Source organism: Symphodus melops (genome assembly GCF_947650265.1).
Source record: "Symphodus melops genome assembly, chromosome: 14".
Lineage (NCBI taxonomy): Eukaryota > Metazoa > Chordata > Actinopteri > Labriformes > Labridae > Symphodus > Symphodus melops.
In genome coordinates, this window is record NC_136704.1 from 20,697,865 (window position 1) to 20,715,037 (window position 17,173).

Consider the following 17,173-nt stretch of genomic DNA (forward strand, 5'->3'; position numbering starts at 1 on the left):
GCACCTTATTTATGGAGCTGTCTGCATGTTTCTTGTTCCTCAAAAGAAAAAAAAAACATGCAGCACAATATATTCATGAGCTCATTCCATTCCACAGACTTGTGTTTTTTTTTTTTCCCGCCATCTTTTCCATCCCTTGCCTTCTCTTTGCAGTCTTGTATAAATAAATAAGTGCATGTGTATGTGCATCTACAGTTTCTGCACGGTTAAGCTCTTTTAAACAACGTGCAGAGCAGAGGCAGGCAGCGAGAGGATGCTGTATGTTTTTTTTTTCTTGTTTTTTTCTTCTTTTCGTTTTCTCCCCTCGTTCTGTGAAGATTATGGACACATGATGAAAGTAACACAACATGATGCAGAAAATAGAAGATAGAAAAAAAAGTAGCTTAGCCCTGGTCACAGACTTGACAGGAACAATGTATGGCATACTGGGCTCAACCACGCAAACAATAGACTAAACATGTTGTGCATTATTTCCTGTCACAGTTGGACATAAGCTGCTATGAAAGAAGACGTTAAATTAATTACATCTGGCAGCATCATGGACAATAGGACAAGAAGTGGGCAGAGCCACGATGATCCACCAATTGATGGATTTTTTGATGAAAGAAGAGAGTTTTTTCCTCTTCCTTCTGTTTAGCTCTTCACACTGTCACTGTTGTGGTAATGGTGTGACTGTAAGACAGGTGACAATGGCTTCAAGAAGTTTCTGTTTACATGACACTTGTATCACAAAACTGAGTGGGACTGTGAGCTCACACACCTGTCGACCTCCCACCTGTTGGGTAGGTGGGATCTCCTGCTGCTGTTCGCACGGCTCAGGGAAAAAAAAGAAAAAAAAAAGGCGTGTGTGCATATCTTTAGGCTACTTACTGTAGATGGAAGTTGTGTTTCTTCTGTGGTGATGGCTTGTTGCATTTAAGTAATGGGCTGTGGAAGCAGTAAGGAGCTGCCGGGGGCCTCCAAGAAGGGCTACGCCAGTGTGGTGCAATCGCTCGTCGCCTTTAGTAAAGCTCGAGATGAACATGATGAGCCGAAGAAGCGCGCACGAGGAACATGGTTTTCCTCCAGCGGTAAGAATCCTCCACGAGCGCCAATCAGCCAACAGCAGGGGCTCAAAGAGGGGCGACAGGAGGACAAAGTTGCCAAGTATAAGGACAAGTTTGACCCCCGTGTGACTGCAAGGTAAATACGAATACTCTGGATTTAAGGAAAATATCAATTCACAGAACAAAACAGTTTAGACCTGCTTGCAGGCATTAGTCTATTAAGTGCCACAGAGTGTTTAGCCGTGCATTATTGTTGCAGATAAACTGTGGGTAAATTGTCCTTTGTGCCAACCTTAATTAAGTTGAAAGCTTTAACTGCCAAAACCAAATGGAATAGGATCATTATTTTTTAACAATTCAATAAAATCCTGTTGGTGTAATACCTAAAGAGTGACCTTCAAATTCAAACCACGAGCCGTGTTACAAAGAGAAAAATAAAAAAACGTATGCATAATAAGCAGCTGCCCTGTAAATGAGTGATAGTATCCTATTATCTTGTTTTAGAACATTTATTCATAACTGTATTATTTTGCATCAATACGCAAAGTGAAAAGACTTCCCCAGTTCTCATGGGAGCCTTTTAATGCCACCAGGTTTTTTTTTTTTCTTTCGTTTTTTTTAAAATTCTACTCAAGCAACACCAGCCACCGCGCACAACTAATTTGTAGTAACAGAAGACATCCGACAGGTCTCGTCCTAAGACTGGGTTCCTTTGCAAAGAATAAGGAGTCTTTAATGAAAATGCACACACAAAACGTTGCAGTGTGTTGAATCGTGTTGCAAATCAGAAATGTTATGTATTCATGGGGGGGTGGGGGCGGGGGGCCATTTGTGTCAGATTAAAGATGATCTGTGGGTAATTATGTTTTGTGCAAACTTAAAGTGTCTTAAAACTTGCCTTTTCTTCAGCCTAAAACAAATGCACTTGTAATTGCAGGATGTCTTTGTTTACTTCAACGTACGAAAGATGTTAAAATCACATAATTAGTGTCATTTTTCTATCCTGACGCTAATTTCAAACAACAGAATGTGTTGCATAAAGAGGAAGCTAAAGTAAAGTGCCGGATAACTGAGGCTGCTCTGTTAACAACGGATAAAACCTGATCAGCTTGTTGTTGTTTTTTTTGTTGTGTGTGTGTTTTTTTTTTTTTTCTTTAAACATTTATTCACAAGATGATTATTTACATGGTAACACAAGGTGAAAAGGCTGATTAGGAACCTTTGCGGTTCTCACGGGAGCCTTTCAATGTCACCGATGTTTTTCATTCTTCTCGATCCCAACCTTGATGCAAAACAAATCGTCTGCAGGAACAGGAGATATTCATTTTAACGACCCAGGACTCAGACTTTCTTTCTGCACTTGTTGGATGAAAAATAGCGAGCGAACCAAAGAAAGTGCTGTCTTTATGGGGGAGTGTATTCCTCTTAGCATATGAAGAATGGCTTTATTGAGCAGGGATCCAAAGCAGAATTATAGTGCGGCAGGATATACGGTATGCAGATGTCTCCCCATACATCACATGTGCAGCTGCATTGAGAGACACTGAGTGCTCTGCAACAGTGTGTCATGGGATAGTTACGCTGTAATGACTCATCATTCCCCCTCTGCCCCGTCAGATACGACATCAAGGCCCTGATCGGTCGAGGAAGCTTCAGCCGCGTCGTGCGCGTGGAGCACAGGGCCACTCGCCAGCCCTTCGCCATAAAAATGATGGAGGTGGAGGCCCCAGAAGGCCGTGAGGTGTGCGCCTCGGAGCTGGCGGTGCTGCAGAGGGTGAGCCACTCGAACGTGATTCAGCTGATCGAGGTGTTTCAGTTTCCGCGGAGGGTTTACATGGTGCTGGAGCTCGCCACGGGAGGGGAGCTGCTGGAGCGAGTCGTCAGCAGGGGCCACTTCACAGAGAGGGACGCCACGCAGGCACTACGAATGGTGCTGGCTGGGGTGGGATACCTGCACAATTTAGGGATTACCCACAGAGACCTGAAGCCGGAAAATATTCTGTACTATCACCCAGGGGCCGACTCCAGGCTGCTGGTGACAGACTTTGGATTGGCATCTTTTGGCAACACAAAGTCAGAGGATCCAGGCATTGACAGAGGAGATGCTGGAGATCAAACAAGCGCTGATAAGACTTGGTCCCTCAGAACCACTTGTGGAACCCCTGAGTACATGGCCCCTGAGGTTTTGCTGAGGAAACCCTATACCTGTGCTGTGGACATGTGGGCCCTGGGGGTTATCGCCTACATTGTCCTGAGTGGATCCATGCCGTTTGAGGACGAAAGTCGCACGCGGCTCTACAGATCCATAGTGAGAGGAAAATACAGCTTCCACGGAGAGGTACATTTTTCCTGTTCTTTGCCAATTAGAGTTAGGATGTGTCCTTAATATGTCATCTGCTTGTGTTTTTGTGCACAAATCAACATAGTATAGACTTTAAGAGAAAGATGAACACAAGGTTGAAGTTTAAATGCACTTTTAACGAGAGCTTTATGTAAGATATCTACAATAATACCTTACTACATCATGCAAATATCGTCCAGGTGAAGCTTTCCAAAGCTCACTCATAAAGGAAATAACTTGGAAGGTGTTTGCATCCTAACATCCAAAGCAAGCCCTCAATGGAATACCTACATGTTGACCTTTTGAGTCACATGACCAACCGGCCAATGGATAACAATAATCAGGAATATCCAACAACAATGAAATACAACATAATGACCAGGTAGGAAACATGAATGTAGCCGCAAAAGTTTGAGCAGAACATGACACGAACAACGTTTTTTTTCCCCCTCCTAGTTAATAAAAGTTCCAGAAGTAAAGTGGAGATTTTTTGACAGCTCTGTTTCCTTTTGGAAAAAAAAACATACATATTGGATGTTTTCCTTCCACAAGATTTATATCCAGTGCCAATGTGTTCTGTATATGTAGCGGTGTAAACACTAGGGGTGAGGAGTCTGTGCTGATGGATGAGCTTGTATAGCAGGTGTGGGGAAAGAGGGAGGTCGAGCTAGTGTTAGAAATCAGTAAACAGGTTTAAGGTGCCACAGTGTTATTGGGTGAGAGTCAGCTAACATGTAAAGTTTTTTTTTTTTATCTTTGATTGTTTAATAAGTCATTAATATGGATGGATTTTGAGAACTAGTATGGTACTGGTACGTGATTGGTTGATACTAAAAGGATTAATAAGCTCATGGACAAAAAGTGCTTCTGTTGTTTTTTTAACACTATGTATTTTTTTTATTTACATGTTTTTTTCTCCTTTTGCTTTAAAACAATACAATTTCCACCACACGTGTTTCAGCAATGAATAAGCTGAATACAAGGAAGGTCTAAAACAAAACTTTAGATTTGTGTCAGTTGTCATAACTCAGGGTAATCCTCAGATTTGTGTTTTTTTTTGCTTGTCCCATTTGAGAAAACTTGTTGGATTTAATCAGCCTTTTGGATCACATTTGATATATATATTTTTTTTCCACATAAAGGTTTATGATGGAATACTTTATGTCAGTACCCTGCGCTTACAAAGCCTCACAAGCTCTTTTCACACACACAATGCTGAAAATTGTCTTGAAATTTCAGGGCAGCTTTCCTCTGAAATCTTGGCGAGCTGCTTATTCACACGTGTCCCTCACAAGTTTTCAGCCAGACAGGATGGGGGAGGACATCGAATCCAAAATGCAGGAACAAGTGACAGATTCCATCACTGCAATGACAATGTCTGCACGTTATTTGACGTATTCACAGTATCATTGGATGAGTGGAAAGAGAACATGCTTGTGAGCTGAAAAGAGTAAGACACTTCTGCATTACTTGCATGAAGATTGCAGCGTCTGCACCAGCCGCCTGACACACACATCATCACTCCTGTCCACTCACTAGTGCAGAATTTTTCCTTTAGAATTACAGAATATTGCTGGCATCTTTACTGCCAATATAGGAATGCAGAAACATACTGCCATTCTTATTTACAGCCCACTACTGTAAAGTTCTTTATGGTATTCATACTGTAAAATGACAGTATATTGCTGGCGTCTGTGCTGCCAGCTCCTTACTGTTAATTGTAGAAATACAATATACTGTATTTCTTGTTTACAGCCAACTACGGTAAAGTCAGTATCTCCTGCTGTTTTCACACACCCACTTACATGTCTTCCCCCATGGGGGGGGCTTGGAGGGGGGGCTTGGAGGAACATGTACGGGGGAACTATGCGACTGACTGCGTTCACATGTTTAGCCTGTCCCCAAAACGGTCGTGAGTGTTGTGTGAAAACAAACACGAGTAGATATTTGAAAACCTGAGCAGCAGCTCATGCAAATGGATCCATACTGTGTAAAAAGTTGTCTTTCTCTCAACATGAACTTGACTCAAGTGGTCAGTTTGACACTGTTCAGACAGTCCCACTGCTGTGCTGTCTTGCAGTCCAAATTTAAGTCCAAATTTTGTGTGTAACCACAGAGGAAAAAGGGAAATATAATATATTTTTGTTTCCAGTAAAAAATGAAAAAAAGAAAAAAGAAAAAAAAAAAACAATTTCAGTAACTATCGTCTGCCATTTCTATTTCGAAACTCAGACTTTTCCCCAGAACACAATCTATGGTTTGTTGCATATCACGTGTGCTTTGTGCATTATTTAACACTAGTAGCACATCCATGCACAAAGCGCTGCTACATCTACTTACTGCACGGAAATAAATCTCCCCTTCTTCATTCTTATTAGAAGTGCCACAAATAAACTGCATAATTCCATTTTTGACTAAGAAAAGTACAAATTCAACAGAGCATGCAGCAGCGAAGGTGTGTAAACACAGTGATGTTATTTTTCCCTCCATTTCTTCCGCTGCGTTGTAAAGCACATGAATGGATCTGTGAAAGTTTGTTGTTGCATCTCGAGTTCGGCTCTTTGAGAATGCTTCGAAATGTGGGGGAAAAAATGCGGCCGCGCATCTTGTATTTTCTGTTCCCTCTTCCCTCTGTCATACAACTGAAGAAGTGGGTATTTTTAACAGCCTGTTCTGTCAAGCTCAGTGGTGAGTTCGGACGTGTTCCTTCACGCTGATTACACCCAAGGCTGGATTATTCACTGCGCTTTCCAGCCTGGCCCTGATTCTCAGGGATGCAGTCTGACATTTTAGTCTGGCATACGAGAAGCTCCTTTACATAGGCCCTGGACTATTATCCCTGTGTTTACTGCTGCACTGACCACCAACTGAACAATCATGCAAAAAAAAAAAAAAACCCTTCTAAAACATATGCAAGAGGCTTATTTCACGTTTGTCATGGTGGCTTTTAACGCCACTCGTATGTAGGCCACACTGGATGAAAATCCTTGGAAAGAAAGATGAATCCAAATTCTGTACGACTGTTTGCAGAAAGAAATTCAAGTGGAATAAGACGGTGTGCTTCTTCCCTGGTTGTCAGAATGGCTGAAAGGTGTAACAGATTATTTATTTTACTGTACAACGCTGGTCAGCTGTGGTTGTTTTAAAGTGCTTAATTTAAAAAAAGTTGGATTGGAGAAATCATCTATCAAGCCAACCTCCATTCTCACTTTTAAACTTCCAACCAAGACTGTGAATAATGGCACCTCAAGGAAGCACAGCTTGTTTAGTTCTAACTGCTGGCTACAGTGAAAGCCTTAAAAAGTTGGTCTCCACACAGTCATCCTCAGACGGTAGAAAATGGATTTCAAAGTCGAGCCATGTCAAATGGCAATCAAATGCCTTCTAATGAGTCTTAATTCCAGAATTCTGATGAGTCAGCAATATGCAGTTTTTAGTAATTAGGTAATAACAGACTGTGTGGCTGAAAGGCTAATTGTCCTTTACAATTATTCAGCACAATCTGTCAAAAAACTCACTCCAAACCCCATTCATTAAGTCAGTGGTTCTAAAGTTTTTTTGTTGTGGGACTCCATTTGGGCTCTGAGGTGAAGCTGTGAGACGTCCACTCTTAGTTCATTTTCAATGTCCAAAAAAAAAAACAGTTCTCAAGACAGCGAGATATGGCACATATGTTTATTTTGTTATTTCCTTGTCTTTGTAGTTTTCACCTCTGGTGTAGGTTCCTTGTCTGCTAGCAGTGCAAAACAGTGTGCATTGTTTTTTGTTAAGCATTCAATTCAAAAAACTTCATTTGTCCCCAGAAGGCAATTTTCAAACCCCCCCTGTCATAACTCCAGCCCTCCCTTTGGGGAATAGCCTTAAGATGACTTCCTATCAAGAAGAAGTGTAGTTAAAATGAATGTGGCACATGTGAGGAGATGTTGGTATTTTAGGAACAACAGATGGAGGGATTGTTTGAATGTGTTGGTATGATCCTCTTTACTTATTCTTCATCCTACATCTTTGTTTTCTAGTGAAAAACAAGTGTTGTTTAGAAACAATGGATGGATAGATTTTTGGACTATGTGCATGGACATTCAAGCAGTTGTAGTTGTAGGAATTACCTACTGACCGCTTGTATCCGTCTTCCAGCCCGCTGACATGCAGTAAAGACATCAATCTGTACATTTATACGATGACAATATAAAGACATCAGACATGCCTGAGTAGCGGTTCAGGATTTGATGGATCAGCCATCAATCTCATTTCCATGTTGACAAGACACTTATTCTCTGTCACTTTTAAGTATCCACCCCCTCAGATAGACTGACAACGCACACACACAAACACACACAGTTTGCATGATAATAATGTTGTAATGTGTGACGAAGGCTCACAAGTATCACCCAAATGTGGACCTCTGCCATCACGAGGGTTCTTCATGTCACTCAAAAGGGTCCTTCTCTTTGGAGCGAGAACGGCTTGAGCAGCCTGAGCAATTCCCTCCACATATTAAACTCCACTTCAAGAGTTTTATTTGAAATGAGCTGTCCAACGACTGAACAAAGTGACAGGAAGACCAGACGACTGTGCCTGATGTTTTTTCATTGCAATGCAGAAATCGGGGAGAAGACTAGCTGTCTGTGAAATACCAGAAATATATTCAAAACCTGTTCTCAATCCCGTGTCACCAAATACAGCAGCCTGGTCAGCGGTCGAATGCCTCTAAATATGACACTTAAAGCCCTTTGTGATGCTTTCCTCGAGCTTATTGTTGTGATGTGAAGTAGAAGTCAGTACAGTATGGAAAGAGCAAAAGTCCACTTTTCTTCGTACACACGTAGAGGATGGGATAAAAAAAAATAAAAAAAAGTTAAGGTGTACTGCTTTGTCCAAAAGGGCTCTGAATCTAACCAAATCATTCGAACAAACTACAACGGTGCACCAGCTAAGCTCTGTTTGGTAGTCTGTTTGGAGTGGCCTCTGAAGCAGTGACAGGTACACTTGTGTGGGACAAGTCGCGGTGAAAAGGAAAGCAAAAGAGAGGAAAACGCTTTTCCATCTCAACCGGTCCCACACAAGTGTGCCTGCCACCACTTCAGAGGCCACTCCGCTACCAAACAGAGCTAAGCTGCTTTAATCTCCATTACCCAATGCACACAAAGCACAACATCTTCCGTTCATACTTTCAACCAAAACTGTTTTGGCTTTTTATTCTTGTTTTAAGAAATGTATTTTTTTTTGTTATTTGCGTAATTTAAAGACGTTAATTAAAGCATGTGATGCCTTTGTTGTGTTAGCTGCATTAGCTAGGTCGCCACCTTTTGTAGAGTTGCGCAATTACTACCTCATTAAGTGCCATTCACAACAGTTCACAACATGAACCGCAGGTTAAAGATAATTTATATAGACTTCAGTTTTCACTGCAGACCAAGACTCACTACAGACTGTAAATACATTGGCCATAATGTTCGTAAAAATTAGCTGTTCGCTGTAACATGTTAAACAACACAGACTGATTTCAAAATGGATCTCAATGGGGGTTTTTTTCTTTTGTCACTTTATTACGAAGCAACTCAGGGCTTCTGAAGCTCAAAAACTTTAGCCATATGTAATCCAATGCAATAAACTAATGTGTTGTTTTCTGCAGTTATCTCTTATCTGCTGTTGATGAAACACACATCTAAATGCTGAAAGCAAGTGTAATGACTTTGGATGACCTCTTTCCTTATTCATAGTTTCACCAGATGCTTTGAAAGTTTTCTCGTCTTCTCTTCAATGCAAATTTATACTCAGGGGCTGCAATTACAAAATCCTACTTCCAAAGGTATCGGTAACCTTTCCTGTTTATTGAAGCAGAATACTAACATGCAATAGATGTGTGTGTCTGTGTGAGTGTGTGTGGGTGGGCTGGGGGGTTTTTACATGGAGGCGAGAAATGCAAACAACCTCCAGCACCTGCCCAGCACAAACCAGGTTCTTTTGTCTTCCCATAATCCCCTACCAACTCCGTCCCTATAGCAACACAAACAACACAACATACATACATTTCCCCACAAACAGCCTGTGGCATTAAGACCTGTAGTGCAGACTCACACTGGTGCATTTACTCAACACTAAGGGGTGGGGAGGAGGGAGTTTGGGATGGATGTCAGAATGGAGGCAAAAGAAAGGAGGGCAGGGGAAGATCGGGTGTAGCCTTGGGGCCTTTTTCGCGCCTTATCACTCAATCTGTTAGCTGCACATAGCACGAAGCCTTTCTCCTCGCACAGACCATCTCATGTGGTGTGTGTAAGTGGATTTCTGTGTGTGTGGGCGTGCATGTGCATAGTGTGTCATGTCATGGCAGCTTTGTGTATGTAAAGCGCAAATCCTCACCGGCGAGACAGCAAGGTAACCTCCTCTGCATTCTGCTGCTGCTCTGTTATTGAAGACACACTTCCCTGACCCAGCCCAAACATCTGCATCCCTCACCAGCAAGGCAACGTTGCTAACGGCTGTCCCAGTCTGCCCCCTAGTGAGCAGCAGTGGAACAAAAATATCCAGCCTCCACTTCTCCACAGTCTATTGTACATGACAGCCCAATCTCCTCTGTATCCGGAGTATTGATATTTTGATTAGTGCAGTTTAGCCGGGACTCTGACCTGAATTAGCAGCATGCTAACCCTTCCCACGTTTGGACTTATTATGACGTGGCATATCTCAAAACCTGGCGTTGTTGCAGAGGAACACACTGCTGCCAGCCGAATCAGATTTGAGTGAATTGCGAGGCGGGGGATACTTTCATGCGGAGTAGTTCATTACTCAAAAGTGCATTATCCTCGTGATCACATTAGTGTGATTCAACCTTGTAGCGTTTTCTTCATTTGTTGCAATTACGAGTCTGTCAGGTGAAGATGTAGCACAAAGCTTCTTATTCAGTCTAACAAGATGTTGCTCAATAAGTCAAGCCCTGTAGGTTTCTCTACTGCTTATGCCATATCTGCACTCCACTTGTCTCTCTCTCCCCTTCTCCTTTCTTCTTGGCTGGCTCAACAGTGATGTATAACACCGGCTCTCTCTCGCCTCCTTCCTCCAAACACAATAAAGCCGTTGTGTTTTTTGACGTGAAAAATGTTCAGAATAAGGGAAGGAGATAAAGTTCGTGCAGGAGGATCCATTCCAGGAAAACAACACGTCTCTTATTCTTAAGGTGTTCATAGCAGGAAGGAGGAAAAGGTTTGCTACCTCTTCAGAGATTTTTTTTCCTGCATAATAAACAGAAAGCAGAGCAGCAGTGCCAGGGAATTGAGATTGAGATTGTTTTTTCTTTCTTCTTTCTTTTCTCTTTTTTTTTTTTGGGGGGGGGGGTACATTGTTTATGAAACTTTCAGGAAAAATTAAATGAATTAACCTGGGAAGTGTGATTAAAATGCACAGTTTACCAGACGCATAATGCAAGCATAAGTAAGTCTTTATGACGTAATGACAAAATAAAATGTGTGTTTGTTTGTTTTTAAAGTACATCTCAACAATTACAAATAATTAAAATCCAAAATATTGTCCTTTCCACAAATCCTGGGATAAAGAAATACGCTTTTGAACAAAAACAACTGCAGCACTGGCCAAATGCAGCAGCCAGAGTTTTAAAACAGTCATTAAGAAGAGATCCCTTTCTCTAAATCCTGCTTCTTACACTGACTACCTGTCAAGTTAAGAATTGGATTTTAAATACTTGTGTTAAACAGTCTTGCCCACACTTTCCTTTTTGAGCTCCTGTCAACATTTCAGCAGAGAAGAGATCTAAGGTCATCTGACTAATAACTTCTATTCATGCCTACATGAAGAACAACAAGGTGTTATGGGATAGGGCTTTTTTCTATTGCTGGAACAAAATCGAAGAACTCTCGACCTCATATCCTTTTAGACTCACCTTAAGACACATTTCTACTTAATTGCCTTCAATTTTCAATAACCTGTCAAGCTCAAGCTTAAGCTCAAGAATCCTTAGCTCCGTCAGTTTTGTACATGGTACATAGTTTTTAGGAGTTCTTATTTGTATTGTTCTTTCTGTTCAGCACTTTAGATCAGCTGTGTTGTGTCAAAAGTGCTATTAAAATGGAGTTGAATTGAGTTGAGAGTTGGACAAAGTCAAGCAGCTTTCAATGCGACAGAATCAACAGTAGTTCACACAACTCCTTTTTGATAGCAGCTCTTTGCTAGCTATAGCTAATCTTAGCCAACGCCAAAAAGACATGACAAAAGAATTTCACTTTTCAACTAACCACACACACTTACAACTGAATGCTGCTGTTTATTAAACCTCCTAAAGTCCTCTTTCTCAAAGTTGGGCGTCATTAAGTCACTTTTGCAATAAGCTTCCTCATTGCAGGAAACAGAGTATAAACGGTAACTAAAATCATTAATCCCTCTGTCTGAGATAACACAAAAAGAGATTCAAAGTGTAGAATTAAAAAAGCATCTTACTTAATGCAAAATGCAGATAGTTCATTTCATACATTTTAAAAATCAAATTCATGCAAATAAGTACACAAGTAAACATGATTTTAATGAAAACCAACACAAAACAGTAAAGATTAAAAACATGCTACTGTTACCATAAAAACAACAACACACACATAGCTGATGGGCAACTGCTAGCTAATCATATGTCAGTGTGTAGCTTAGATAATCCCAGGGCACACAGCCCATATACATTAACCATTTAGCAGATGTTTTTTTAGACAGTTGTCTTTGCCATCTTCTCACTTTTACCATCATCCTTTATGTTTAGCACCACAACGTACCTCACAACGTATAATTAGCATTCTCATTGCTGTTATTGGCAGTCTAGTAATTGTTGCACATGATCCATTCTCCACCTTCTTTGTTAAATTGAAAGGTAAACGGTTCATAATTAGCGTAAACATTTTTTTTTAAACTTTCTGAAAAAGAAACTAAATTATATATTAATTTGTCATAAACGGAGAAATTGGAACTATCAAATCATTGTAGGCTAAATAGAAGCAAAGTTCTAAAGTCAACAAATGTTAAACAATATTTCAATTAAAAAAACAGTTTTTAATAGCAAATGTAAACCAGGTCATGTCTCTTTTTGGAGATATTACGCTTGTATCTATAAACATTTTTCATGAAATTCATAATTTTAACAGAATTATTGGGGGAGGGGAGGTTATAGGAGTTTAGGACACTCCCAGCCTCTCTATCTCATTGGTATTGTTCCTACTCAGCAAAGACATCAACCTTTCTTCTACGTAGCCAAGACTGTTCAAACCTTCAAGTCATAGAAAAGTGTCTGCTAGCAGTGGCTGCGATCACGTGTTAGCTTTACCACCAGTAACAAAAGGGAAAACCAGATGTGTTTGCTGTGGGAGCTAAATCAAACACGTCCTCTCCTTCCCAGGGAAAGTGTCACTCTGTGTGCCTCTCAGGTGTGAAATAACAACACAAAGGGAGGAAAGTTTGAGTGAGAAACATTTCTGACTCGTTCAGTGGGGCAACTCTGCACACACTCTACTCAGACACACACACACACACACACACTTCTCTCCTGTCAATGCACTGTGAGAATAAGCGAGCCCCTGCTTCTTTGAATTCCTCTCACCGGCAACAGTCTCGCGATTGTCAATTTCATGCTTGATTAATTGTCATTACTCGGCGAGAGACAAAAAAGGGGGGAGAGAGAAATGCATTTCAGGATTAAAATGGAGAGCGAGACCTCCCTAAAGAGTGAGATTTAGTCTGTGCAAGGTTGAGCAAAAAAAGAGAGAATCTTTTTTTTTTTTTTTAAATACACACAGATGTGCCAGGCTTTTATTCTCCTCGGCAAGGCACAGATGAGAATATCCAGGCTAATTGGTGGGCCACTGCAGAGATCATTTTTGAATCTTAAAGCCCCCGGATTTTAAGCGTGAAATACAGTGAATGCATATGTTATATCGAAGTTGAGAGCTGCATTAAAAGCTCCTGCTGTGAACTTTAATTTTGTCGACGTCTTAGAGACCCGAGTGGACAAAGCGATGTCATCTATGCCCTGATGTTCTGTAGATTTGAAGGGAGTTTTTTTTAACACATTCTCTGCTCTCTTTTAAGAGTTAGTTGCCACTAACTGTGAATCATTTCTTCGAAAAATGTAAACAAGTTCTGTTTTCTTGAATGTGTTGTTTATTACCTCCTCCAACACCTCCACTAATTCAGTGTCTGCATGAGTGATATTTTATTGAAAGTAAGACGGAAGCGCAAAGGTCATCAATTTCCTGAGGCAGGCCTCTGTAATGTTTTCTTCGTGACAAAGAACCGACGCTGTCGTGAATAATTGAACGCGTCTGAATCATGATAATGATTCTGATGTCTTCTCTCTCCCACCGGAAATATGGCGTGGCAGATTTCAAAGCATTCCTGAATGTCAGCTTGGGTCATGACAAGGGTAGAGATCTGCTATTTGAATTAACAGAAAGCGAAAGATTCCTGTGAGGCTCGTCGGCGGTGCCTTTTATTGTGAAGCTAAATGAAGGCTAAGAATAAGCGTGCACCCAAATCCCAAGCATTCAGCAGGGATGTCCTACCTCCCAGGCTTCTTTTTCTCTCCGACTTGCTGCCTCCCTTTGCCCAGTGACATTTGGCTTTTCTTTGAGTTTAGTTCTGCTTGTTAGGCTTGCAGAGCGCAGGGATCATAGTTCTATTGCTTTGTTCGAATGAAATCTTGTATCCTCCTTTGAAGAGGCTTTGAATCTTGTATCGAGACCCTGCTGGAGCTTTGTGGAAGAATGCGGGTCTCTGACTGTGTGTGTTGGCTGGATTGACATCCTCATTGATGAGTGTTTTTTTTTTTTATTCCCTCTGATGGTGCTCACTCTGCTCTTCTCTCTCTATTCCACAGCCTTGGCCCTCAGTGTCCAACCTGGCGAAGGACTTTATCCAGCGACTGCTGCCGCTCGACCCAGCCACCCGCTTGATGGCTGACCAAGCCATCCGTCACCCCTGGGTGGCCACCATGGCAGCCAGCTCCTCCATGAGGAACCTGCATCGATCCATTTCCCGGAACCTGAGGCAACGGACTTCCCGCAGCTCCTCCAGGTGCCTGAGCAGCACCGCAAGCTCGGGCAGTTCCAACAAGTTAACGTAACAACAAAAAGCTGCAGCCAAGGCAGGGCATCTGGAATGACTCAGCGTGCCATGCAGCACCCAGCCAGAGGGCTCCAGGAGCATCATGGCCATCCAGCTGAAGCACCAGAATCACAAGTGGGCTAATGAGGGGATCCAGCTGCCCTTAGCATAGTGTGTATTGCCGTCACAAAGCCAAAGTGTCTGGGACAGGTGTTGTGACAAAAAAATGCTTCCTCTCTTTTTGGACTTTAGTCAGAAATCTCCCCCCAAGGCTGAGCTCCATCCCCCATTAGTTTGTCGTGCTTGGGTTAAGCTGTTCGTGAATATCACTCAGTTTTAGAGTGCAAGGTTGTATTGAGACAAAGCTGTCCTCCTCCACAAGGCCTCTGGTTATTCACATAGCTCACACTAATGGGTTCAAGGTCTCATTTACATCGTCATGAGTCACCATATTACCTGCCTGGGAAAAAGGTTTGTTTCACAAATGAGAAATGGAAGCGAACTTTGTAAAGGAGGCTGTAAAAGTTGAGGAAAACTCAATGATCTCTTTCTTTGTTTGAAAAAAAGAATTTGCACTCCCCACCGACAAAACAAACAATTCCATTCGTTAACACTCGGAGGCAGGATGGAAAAATAAGCTGTAGTCTTTCCTTTGGTTGTCAGTCCTCCTACACAGCAGCACCCACAGCCCTGTGTAACCAATGAAAGCACAATCCACACACGATGACAGGCCTTTATCAAGTTACAATGAAACTCTGAGTTTAAGGAGCCCCTGACTCTCCCACAATCATTATGAAAGAAGATTTAAAGCAACCCAATTTTTTAGAGGAGTATAAATGGTGTAACTGGGAAGGGAATAAAGTTCTGAAAGTGCATTGAAGTATATAAAATATCGCTGAAGCGGTGGTAAAAGGAGAATAAAAGGAATGGAAACATCTCACGGGAAAGGGACAGGAATAGGGTATTTTGTCTAAGAATAATATTACATTTTATTCTGCCCTTTAGGGATGACTTTAATATTTTGATGTGTAAAAAGAGAAGGTGTGAAGGAATATTTAAAGTGAAATGAAACAAAACGTTTTCTCTTTTTCAAACTTCATCTCCTTTTTGGATCAATATAAGATTTTCCGTGCTATATTTTTTTGTCTCTAATGCAAATGTAGCTCTTTTAATAATTGAATTTGATAAGTTCACGAAATGAATGATGGGTCAGCTAGTTTCTTCTTCTTTGAATATATAAAGATAGTTTTGGAGGTCACTCTTTCACACAATCATTTAATGAAAAAGAAAAAGAGAAACAACTTGTGTTCCTCTTGCTTTCTTGTGCTCGTCAGAAGTTTCCACTCGATGCAGTCCGTCAGCGCTGCGGTCCTGCTCTTTCAGACGGCGTGCGCCCCGGCCACTCTGGATCCATTTTTAAAATGCGAGCGCAGCCGTGAGCTGATGTACACACACCACAGAAGAACAAGATCATGCGAGAATAAAGAGAAAAAAGTTCAGACAACATCTTACCTGTGACTTTGTCTTTGACTGTGACTATGCCCGTTTTGACGTCCCGTTGATAAAATGATGGACAATCTATCCTGAGTCTGTATATTGTTCATGTTCAGTCCATCTTGACGCATGCCTTCAGCATACACCGCTGAAAATAAACTTGCTGCGTATTGAAGAGGAAGCCAAGCGTAGAGCTAATGGCGCGCTCCAGAGAAGGGCCGAGGCGCTCGCTGTGGGAACACCATCATTGACTTGAGCGGCAGCGAACAGCGGCACAGTGCACAGTGACATTCCACGAGTTTAGCTGGACCTTTGCAATGAAAGATGACGAAAACAAATATGTGAACTTGATTGGCCAGTGTTTTGTTTTTCCAATAATTCCAGTGAAGTTTTTCCTCGTTAGCTAAATAATGATGGTTAAGTCCAGGGGTCTCATTTATAAATGGTTTATATGCACTAAACTGAAATAAGCCATTTCCAAGCCAAAGTTTTTGATGGATTTTTGATTTCATTGCCTTCATTTACATACAGAGTTCTGCTGATTTACATCTACAATTTAAGAGTGTGGGATGGAGCTGACAGGATCAGAATATAAGATAGAAGATGGCTTCTGTCTCTTTTTTATTTTCTTCTCAAACTTGTTAATTAGCATAAAAAAAGAAAAAACTTTCTCAGTATTTCAGGCTTTGGTTAATTACCTCCAAGAACAACTTCTACTCTCATCGGTGCAACAAGCCTTTATTTAGTACCTTGCTAAATTGTGAATATGGAAGATGTCATTTGGATGTGGCTCATGCATTATTTCTCCGGCAGGGTGCATTGGAGACTTGTTAAGGCCTTTCAATGGCTGCCCATACTCAGTGACCTGAGATCAGTGTCCCTCTGGGTAGGAGCTGGGAACTGCTGGTACTTTTTGGAAGCAACGTCAGCAAGCAGAGAGGCAGAGAGAGCACAGGCAGAGAAGAGGGTGTTATGGTGGGCAAAGAGCAAATCTGCGTACATTGCTGGAGTTAACAGTGCGTGGTCTTCCGTCTTTGATGAGAGCTTTTTATTTTCGCTGCGAAACGATCTTGTTGCACATGGAATGACATGTGGCTTTGAGAGAAAGTGGTTGTGCAAAATAACTCCATATCTGGTGTTATCAAATGATGTTTTACTGCACGGCAGTTGGGAGGTGATTCGTTATGCATTTGTATTTTAATTT

At 41.5% G+C, this 17,173-nt stretch overlaps 1 protein-coding gene across 1 annotated transcript; it reads left to right on the forward strand.

The window, feature by feature from the left end:
• Positions 1-922: 922 nt before the first annotated feature.
• LOC306835183 (serine/threonine-protein kinase H1-like) lies at positions 923-14,494 on the forward strand (the record flags this gene model as incomplete). The annotated part of the gene is made up of 3 exons (XM_079361610.1): positions 923-1,182; positions 2,664-3,384; positions 14,249-14,494. 3 exons carry the CDS (start codon positions 923-925, stop codon positions 14,492-14,494), a joined length of 1,227 nt encoding a protein of 408 aa, XP_079217736.1.
• Between the last annotated feature and the right edge of the window lie 2,679 nt (positions 14,495-17,173).